Here is a 10,002-nt window from a genome sequence, read left to right on the forward strand (position 1 = left end):
CTGCAGCTCTGGAGATACATGCAGCTCTTCAGAAGTTAATATGCGTCTCCCTGAGTCTTTGCACAAGCACACGGTGACCAGCTTCCAAATGTTTTAGGCATATTCTTATGTTTGGCTGAGCTCCACTTAGCATAGGACCTGCTTTGTACTATCTTGACCTACTTTGTGCACCATTTGGAAGCTACTTTGTGCACCATTTGTGCTTGTGCAAAGATTCAAGGAGATGCATATTAACTTCTGAAGAGCCACATGTGGCGCCGGAGCCACAGGTTGGCCACCCCTGCCACACAGGGAGATCCCCAATTGGTGGTAAGCAAGTCAGCCACTCCCTGCTCTCTAGAGGACATGTCTAGAGCCCCACACTGCCATGCTTATTTCTAGGTGCTAATATAACTCTTTGCAGCCTCCTAATTAATTTAATTTATACCAGGGGCTAGACTGACTTTTTACTTCTCTCAGATTCTGGGAGTTGCAAAGATAGTACAAAGCAGATCCTGTGCTAAGTGGAGCTCGGCCAAACACAAGAATATGCCTAAAACAAAGACAAACCAGGGAGTTAAAGGATGGTGGATCACGCAATTAGGGGGACTGAAGGTATGCATTTTCTTTTCACCTAGAACCATTTTTAGAGTTATTAGTAATGGTGGAAGAGAAGGGAGAAACAAAGCAATTCAGAAGACAGTGGTATTAAGCAAAAACTGTAGAAGAATGTGATGACAAAGACATGGAAGCAGAAAGTAACTTTTAATTCAAAGCAACATAACAAGTAGAATACTGTGAGTTAAAGTATGAATTCTGCATGAATTAACAGAAGACAGTTAGTTTCTAACTACATACTATTCTGGTTTTGTTTCAGACAACATTTTGGAGGCAATAATCCTCCCAAACCATCTTTTTATTCTTTCAGTTTCTTCTGCTGCTTTCAACAACTGAAAAGAAAATTCTCCCTTCACATATATCTTTAACAGTTGTCTAAAAGATTGATTCATTTAAAATCTGCTGCCAACAGGTAAGAAGCCTAATTCCCTCAGAAAGATGGGATTTATGGTGCAACCCAACATCAGTATTGTCCATTGGCAACCACAAATTACTTCCCCCTCAATGCCCTGACTGCTCTGAATCCCGTTCTGGGCCATCTGTTCCTCCTCAAAGTGGCGAAGGGAACTTTGGTCATCAGGATCAGGACTATGGATTACATGTTATGAACCAGGCAACTAACAGGTGTTGTGACATTTGGTGTTGTCAAGTCAATCCCCCTTTGCGAGCCAAACAGGTCAAAATATCTCTGTATCATTCAACGACATGTTTTATATCCAATGCAAAACATGTCATAGCAGTCGTGAGGGATAAAAAATATGTGAGGATAGTAAAGCACTCTATAACAAAGTAATGTTTACCATCTGTTACAGATTTTGAAACTATGATTATCACCAGTTAAAGTTACCAGTAAAAATTATTTAAAATTATTTAAATAAAATAAGTGGAAACAATACAAACTGTGAGCAATCCAACTTTGTTTAGTCTAACAATGTATAAATCATATCTATGTCAGCCTCATACATTATATCATTGTTCCTCTTCCAAATTAAATAAAATATTGGAACAAAGTATTTAGTACTGACAGATTGTAAAACTAATGAGAACAATAACAAAGAAGTGTTTTTGTAGTCTTATAGTGTGATTTTGTTGCAATTTTTATTAGCACATATTCATGAAATATCTTTTGTTGCCATTCTGCAAATGATACCATCCAATAATGTACCAATTTTTTCTTCCTGTGGAGTAAGCTTGTATATCTGTAGAAACAAAATAAATAATTTGTAAATATTATGCAAAGAAAAATGTGTATACCTCCCCACTTAAGCAGATTAAAAACCTATCAGATTTTATTTACATTTTTTTCCCAGATTTTTGTCCCCCCATCACAAATTTAGGTTTTCTCCTTCAAGCTAGACTCGGAGGAGACTGAGAAACTAAGGAAACGTTGACTTTACAAGAATTAAGGGAGTAAAAGTTGCGGAATTCTGAAGATACAGACTTTTCACTGAATTATTTAAAACTATGCAATTTTTGTTTTGGCTACTTCTATTTTAGTCTATTAATTAAACATTTTGGAGACTGAGGGTGAAATCTTGACACTGGCAAAATTCACATTTACTTAAAGGGCATAAGGATTCCACCTGGCATATCTGTCATGAATGTTCAACACTTCTGTCCTTCAATTAAGTAGCATAGTGATCAATGCACATTTTAGGACCAGGACACGAGAGAGATTTTCACTATAACAGGGGGCCCACCTTTTTGTCAGCTGTGCCACAAATAACTCCCACACCCGCCCTGAGTGCCACTGATTCCCTTCCCATGCCCCATCTGCTGCTTTGTTTTTGCTCCATGCCCTACATAGGCGACTGGTAGGGGATGCACAGGGGTGCACATGCCCCCGTGATGGGGCCAGTGCCCCCCCGACAGCTGACACCAATGCTGTTGGTAGGGCTGATACCCCCCCCGGCAGGGTTGGTAGCTTCTGCAGGTGCCCCCCTCCCCCGATTCAGTAGGCACCAGTCACTCATGATGCCCTGTGCTCCCTGCTCACTACCACTGCTGACCTCTCCTCACTTTGCTGTGCACCACACTCAGAGGTTGCCCACACCACCTGTGACATGCTTGCTGCAGGCTGGCCACCCCTGCGAGAGAATAAAACTGCAGCAGACAGTCATTGCACAGCCCTACACCAGCATTACCAGTGTTGAATCCTGTGCAGAATCACCTGGGAAAAACTGGGGTAAAACTACACTGGTATAAGTGTCATGTCCATCCCTGTCCCAGGATAACATTGCACAAGGTAAATAGACTGTTAACTGCCCCCATGCCACCTGGTGGCAGGTCACTGGAACAGTGCCTTTAGTAGCTACTGGACACACCTATCCCCAGTTAGGTCTTCTGTCTGCTCAGGATACAGTTTATATCAGTGAATAAAACCAACATAAATTACACCAGTGTATGTGTCATGTGTCCAAGCCTAAAGAGACTTATGAAGAGCTCTCTGCCAACAGCAGAGAAGATAGATTTGGCATTCTTCCTATTACTATGGTTTTAAAAAGTTAATTAATTAATTAAAAAGGAGGGGGGGGATTAAAAAAAAGACTTTACGAACACCCAGGCCTTCTTTACAAGTCGTAATAAAACAGGCAAAATCTTGGCTTTGTAAAATCCTTTGCTAATTGCACTTAAACACGAAAATAGGGAGGGACCTACAGAAATCATGGTGAAAGTGTGCTGCACAGCAGCTCCTTTAATTTTGCTCTTTTTGCTGTGCCCTTTCCCCCCCACCCCGCAACTGGCTGGGGGGCCCTGGTGGTCCTGTTGCACATTGGCTGGGAGGCAAAAACTGTGGTTTTAAATATGCCACAGTTTTTGCCTCCCAGCTGATCTCAGCAACAAGCAGCGGGGCTGCCAGGGCCCCCTGGCCAATCAGTGGCAGGAGGCAAAAACTGCGGCATATTTAAAACCACAGTTCTTGCCTCCCAGCCCCAGGGCTCCTCTGCCAATCAGTGGTGGGGGCAGCATGTGTCATGCGTGCAGAGAAAAGAGCAAGGAGCCATCATGCAGCACACTTCTGCCATAATTTAGGTAGGTCCCTAAAAAAATAGGTTTGCAGCTATTATTTTAAATAGGCTTTTTATAAGATAAAGATTCCTGGCTACTGAATAACTATTTTATTATTTACCCAAGTCCCTATCTTTGTGTCTAGTACTCTACAACACACTTGAAATAAAGCAATAAAAACTTGCAATATATTATTGCACCCTATTTCTAAGGCAGTTAGCAGTAGCCTGCCAGTTCAACATTCCTATTTTAGAACTCTCATGGGGATTAGTCATGTATTTAAGGTTAAAAATGGTGTAAATCTTTGCAGAATTGGGGTATTATTCTGAATTCCATGTTTTCCCTAGAGAAAACAGGAGGCATGGTATGCTATCATTATTGCAGATGGTATGCCAGCATTCTACTCTGGATCCAAAATTCCCGCTAAAGCCAGTGTGAATTTGGAATGCTACAAGATATACATTTGTTGAAAAATGCTATTCCCTTCATAGAACGCACTCGAAGAAACATACAAATAGTCAATTTACATAATATTTACATTTACAGTGATACAAACAAATGTTTAAAAAGTCAGATTTATTAACCCCACAGATATGGGAATCTGTAGAAGTCAATATGAATTTAATCATAAAATAAAATGTGTTTTTCCCACAACCATCTTCACTATATTCCTAACAAAGGGACTTTACAAACCTTTTTAACTTTTGCTATATCTGTTATTTTGGTGAGTTCTGCTAAAGAAACCTGCTCGCCTTCTACTTGAGGTATAATATCTTCCAGATTTATAGATTTTTCTTTGTCTTCAATCACAACAATGAGTACTTCAGTGTCACTGTCTGAAATACCAAATTTTTTCAGTGCATCTGAAATCTAAGAAGAAAAACACACACATTTTATCAGCCATTTTCAGGTAGTATGGAAGCAAATAACCAATATAATATTTTCAGTGACCGGACCAAGTTCTCCAGTAGCAAAAACTGATCCAGTTACACATCCATGGAACAGTACACATTTACTGGAGCAGACAATGCAGTGATTTGTTAACCTGGAAAGCCAATTTTTTTCTTCCTAAGCCCTTTGAGTCCCAAGGATTTTAGCATAGTTCTCTGGGCTGGTATATATGACCAAAAATCTGAAGTATCACTTTTGCTAAAGAGCACTGTTACATGGCTACTGTTTTGAATAAGTCAAGTGCTTTGTTTTTCTGTGTTTTTGTTTTATAGATACATGTTCTGCAGCCATAGTGAATTGGATAAATGCAGGAGGCTAATAGTTGTACCTTGTGAAACTATTTTTTTTGCTTCCATGCTGAGAATAATTGTTTAACTCCTCATAGAGCACGTACGTCTATACCTGTGCTTTAATGCACATTAAAACATCACTAAAAAATACGCTTTCATTAATGCACATTCAAACAAACTAACGCACATTAAACATTACTTAAAAACCATGTTTTTTAGCTAACATGCATTAAGACAGGCTAATGCTCATTTTCCTAGTGCTGTACCTCACAAAGGAGGGCATTTTTACTGGTGCTTGGGGGGGGTGGAGGGTTGCTTTAATTAGAGCAACTCCGAGAGCTAATCTAATTAGAGTGCCCGGAGTGTCTCATGCATCAACATCCCTGTGCTTCAAAACGGCAGCAGGGGCAGTTTATCTAAAGCTCATCCAATGAGCACTCTGAAACTCAGGGACATGAGATACAGAGGCTGGCTGAAGCGTGCTAATTACAATCAATCAAGTCAGCTCCAATGTGCTATAATTACAGAGCAGCCTCCTGGCTCCTGTACAGGCACCCAGAGATACTAGATTTAATGAGCATTAACTCAAGCATGCTAATGCACTTGTAGACGTGCCCAGTGTTTAGGACTTAAGCCTGAGTTCCCAGACTATACCATATAAAAATCTGGGGCTGGAAAGGTCTTACCCCTTTAGAAGTAGCACAGAATTGTTGCAGAAGATACTTAATTGTAATTATATTCCTGTCCCTTATGGCAGAAATAGGCGATTGCTTTTTCTTAAGCCAAAGGCTCCATCAATACATTCAAAATATGAATTCACATTAGCTACCAAAGTAATGTCTTGAGGAACAGATTAATAAGCTTATAGTTTCCCTGATTTGTGCAAGCCCCTTGGCTATCTGCATTCCTTAGCTTTTGAAAATTCTAATAAAGCTGAGAATTAAAGATGTTTTTAGACAACTACAAATGGTAGGTATTAGCATAACAAATATAACTCTGGCTCCCTTACTTTGAGATTATCCATAGATTCACAAAATATTGGAAAATTCTGAATAATAAGCAAAGACAAACCATCACAACTCCCCAGTTTCAAACCATGTAGGTATGGCTTGAAGGGAGGTACTCTGGCATTGAGAGGCACAATCTTTTAGACTCATGGGCCAAATTCAGCTCATGGAGCCATGTCATTTGGCCTGAGATGCTCCTTTCCAGGGGTCCAGAATTTGGCAGTGGGGTAGTGGAAAATAACATTACTGCTGCTCCTCCTCTTCCAAATTTCCAGGCTCCAGGGCTGGCCTGATTGGTTGGATTGGGCCCTGGTCCAGGCCAGCTCTGCACAGAGAAAATATGTCCCAGTCATGCCCACCCCATGCAGATGGATTGGGCCATGCCTGAGTCAGCACTACACTCTGATCCAGACTGGATCCAGCCCATGGACTGACCTGGTACTAGTTACCTGGTCCACAGGGCAGAAAGGCTGAGTACCAATGATTTAGAACTTTTAGGAGCTTTAGAAAGAGCCAGACCTGAAAGTAGGCTGCCACAGCTTGCCTGCCCTTTACCCCCACCAGCCCTGGCCTGCAGTGCCACCAGTCTCCTGCTGGCAAATTCCTGCCAATGCCTAGCTCCATTGGCTGGATGCAACTGTTTGGCTGATCTGATCTGGCCTACAGTCTGTAGGCCACCAACCTGATTTAGACCAGTGGCACTGGCCAGGTAAACTTTTGGTTACATAACCTTTTTTTTACCTTTTCAGCCAAAAAATAAAATTACACTTTCCAATCTGTGCTAAGACATCTCTTGTTCATTTGGGCCCAAAATTAGGGTATTTGTTACCCAATGATGCTTCAGTTATTTGGACAATTTTTGCATTTGCAAAGTTCGCAAGAAAAGAATTGCATATTCTTTTCCTACAGCTTATGTGAATCAATTTATTTTATTTTTGTAGAATGTTATCCTTGCACTATACAAGGATAAAGTGTGTTCTAAGGATGCAAAATAAAGGAAGAGACAAAATCTACTTTTTGTATTATGATGGTTTTTAAAACTTTTAGCTGTTTGGTCGTGTTACGGCTAACTGCTTAATAAAATCTGAATTTACTTTGGTAAGTCATGTTCCCAACATCAGAACGAACCAAAACGGAGGCTTTTCACTTTTTCTTAGAGTTTATGAGTCTTATTATTAACATTAAGGCCTCAAGTTAATTTCAAACACTGACAGTAGTTTCCTCCGATGATGTCTCAGTAGTTTAATATTCTTACAAGTGTAGCAAATGAATAAATATAAGCTGGAAAAGTATTCTACAATTTTCATAGAGAACTTTGTTTTTTAGTTTTTCTAAAGAAAAATTATTATAGAATTTGACTTCATAAAATCTGGGGAAATCAACATTCCTAATTGTCATGGATGCAATAGAGAAGACAGCACAGCACTGGAAGGTAAGCATGCACTGAAATGTGACCAAAGAAGCTTTACTATTTTAGTTGCCTTACTGGGGTGCTGGGGTCCAGGTGCACACAAGTACTTAGGCATCTTAAGTAGGATGCAGGTGGAATTCAAGCACCAAATTCCAAGTTTGATCCATAAAGCTCCCACATAACCTCTTAGGTGGTAAAAAGACCAAAGGCACCCAAGTTTTTACCATTAAAGCTCTGTAGGCACCAAGAGTTCTGCTAAATTGGCCTTGTGCCGCATTGCTGCTCAACAGCTCAGTATTTATCTCACTCTTTAAGTTCATTTAAGACAGTGATTCTCAACAAGGGACCATGGCAGCACCTTTTGAAGGATGCCTAAGGTGTGAGGAGGAAAGCAGATAAGCGCACACTCAGGTGTTTCCTTGCCTAGCTGACCCCCCACCCCAATTGCCTACCTCCTCTGCAAAGTAGTAAGCACTGTAATATATATGTTTTGAAACGGAGTTATGGAGGGGTGCCGAGTCCAAAAAGATTGAGAACCAATGATTTAGGATCTACAAATGAGGTGTTCATTTGCATAAATCCTCCAGCAGGCCCAATCTGGTAAACCTCTTTAGCTAACACATAGAGACACCACAAAACACAGCAGCCACTGCCACTTGAATTTAAAAACATGGCAATAAAAAGAGATGGCCGCCTTTTATGTAACAGCCCAGCAGTATGAATACTTACGCAGAAAGTAAGAAATCCAGGTTCAACACAGATTTTTTGAATTCCATTGCCAGACTTCAAACCCTCCTAAATCATTGTATAGAATGGTGGTGCTCAATCTCTCTAGCCCTGCAGACTGGATCCTGCTCATGGGCCCAGTTTATGACTCGAATCCAGTGTGAGGATGGAATGTGAGGTCAGTGTGCCGGCTACATCTGCAGGGATGATTTGGCTGTGGAGTGACCCTGCACGCCAGTCTGAATCCATGTGTTGGATCCAGCTGCAGAGCAACCATCCACTGGTGCAACCTGGGATATGAGGCCATGTCATGTGGGCTGCAGGGCTCCTCATGGGTCTGGAAGCATGGTGGTAGGGGAGCGGTGGCAGCGTTAATTACGGTGGCTCTGGAAGCAATTAACATTGCTCCCCTACCACCAAATTTCCAGAACCCACGGAAGACCGACAGGCCAGATGGCATGGCTTTGAGAGCTGGAGGTTGAGCACTACTAGCGTGGTTCACAATTCATAGAGAACTTAGTTACCCAATGCAGGCCACGGAGTTTCATTTGGAATCCAGGTGCCTGAAAGAAAGGCAATTAGTCCCTGTGGGTTCTGGCACCCAGTGACACATGTATTTGCTCAGCAAAGTCTTACATTGTTGTTTGGGGAGAGGTTGAAAATAATTTCTGCATAAAGACTTCTGGTCTTCATTTTACCAATCCTGTGGAGGTGAACTGCTTTGTTTGCTGCTACAAGTACCTGAAATGGATCAACAATCTGTAGAACAGAACAGCAGAAAAAGATTATTAAAATAATACAATTCTGAATTGGGTAGAAACACTTTTTTTTCTTCATTACTTCTTGATCTCCGACCTCTGCTAAATTCTGAAAGCCTTATTCTGAATGGACAACACATTGTCCCACTTAAGTCAATGGTATGACTCAGTAAGCATGTCTACAAGAGACGCTTTATTGTGCAGCAGACTAATATGTTGCGCAGCAAAGCATCACCAGCTACATAGGCGTGGCAATTAGGGTGCAGTAGACTGATTGTGCTGCTGGAAAGTCCCACCAGCACCAGCAGAAATTACTGCACTTAAACACATGTCTAGACTGCGATGTCAGGATTAGTTTATTCCAGCTCAGATTAAGCTAGAGCAGGGATGGGCAATTATTTCAGGCGGAGGCCCGCTTACTGAGTTTTGGCAAGCCATCAGAGGCCACATGACAGGCAGATGGGACAGATAAATATTAATTTTCTAAATTTGTTAAGGGTTCCCGCAGGCCAGATAGAATGGCCCTGGCAGGCCGCATCCAGCTCAGGAGCCGCATTTTGCCCAAGCTAGAGTATATTCAGTTGCATTAACTGAATGTGTAGATGCACCCCCCAGTGAGAAAATAGCTGAAATAAGGATGCAGTACATGCTTCCATAGCAAACAATGTAAAAGAAGTTAATCCAGCAGCAGAGCCCCATGGTTGTTTCATGAACTCGTATCTCCCTCCCATAAAATGAGCCAAAAGGTCAGGTCAGATGTTGAAAATATTTACGGACTGAAATAAGAGCAAAGGGCCCAGATATGAGATGGACATGAAAACCGTTGAAAATGACCGCTTTTAAAAACGCGACTCATTCAAGATGCTGCTGGCCACAGCATGGATCAACGTCAAAAGGTTTACGGCCTACTCCGGCCAGGCGGACTGCTGTGCTGGCACAAAGCCCTGACGAAGGAAGGCCGGGGGGCTGCGCCTGTGGGACCAGGCCGGCCGACACAGCCAGCCCGAGCTGACAGCCGCACCCCGCATCAGCGCCAGGCAGCGCTGCTCCATCCTGTTGCCCAGGGTGGATGGTCCCTCCTGGGCCGGACCCGGCTGTGCGCAGGGGGGAGGGAGGCCGCCCGGCCCGGCCCGGCGGCGGGAAAGGGGCAGGGCCTGGTCCCGGCAGTTCAGCAGTGCGGCCGAGCGGGGGGTGCGGGCGCTCACCAGGGCCGGGCTGAGCAGCGCGGCCGCCACCGAGCCCTGCAGGGCAGC

At 42.6% G+C, this 10,002-nt stretch overlaps 1 protein-coding gene across 1 annotated transcript; it reads right to left on the reverse strand.

Moving 5' to 3' along the window:
- Positions 1 to 727: 727 nt before the first annotated feature.
- On the reverse strand, positions 728 to 9,996 carry TPRKB (TP53RK binding protein). Its single transcript, XM_019509384.1, has 4 exons — positions 9,955 to 9,996; positions 8,628 to 8,750; positions 4,300 to 4,476; positions 728 to 1,796 (listed from the first exon to the last, which is right to left on the reverse strand). The coding sequence occupies exons 2-4, from the start codon at positions 8,682 to 8,684 to the stop codon at positions 1,710 to 1,712; spliced, it is 321 nt and encodes a 106-aa protein (XP_019364929.1). The 5' UTR covers positions 8,685 to 8,750; positions 9,955 to 9,996; the 3' UTR covers positions 728 to 1,709.
- Positions 9,997 to 10,002: the final 6 nt, after the last annotated feature.

The sequence above is a fragment of the Gavialis gangeticus genome, unplaced genomic scaffold, assembly GCF_001723915.1.
Source record: "Gavialis gangeticus isolate Ggan-Ray unplaced genomic scaffold, GavGan_comp1, whole genome shotgun sequence".
Lineage (NCBI taxonomy): Eukaryota > Metazoa > Chordata > Crocodylia > Gavialidae > Gavialis > Gavialis gangeticus.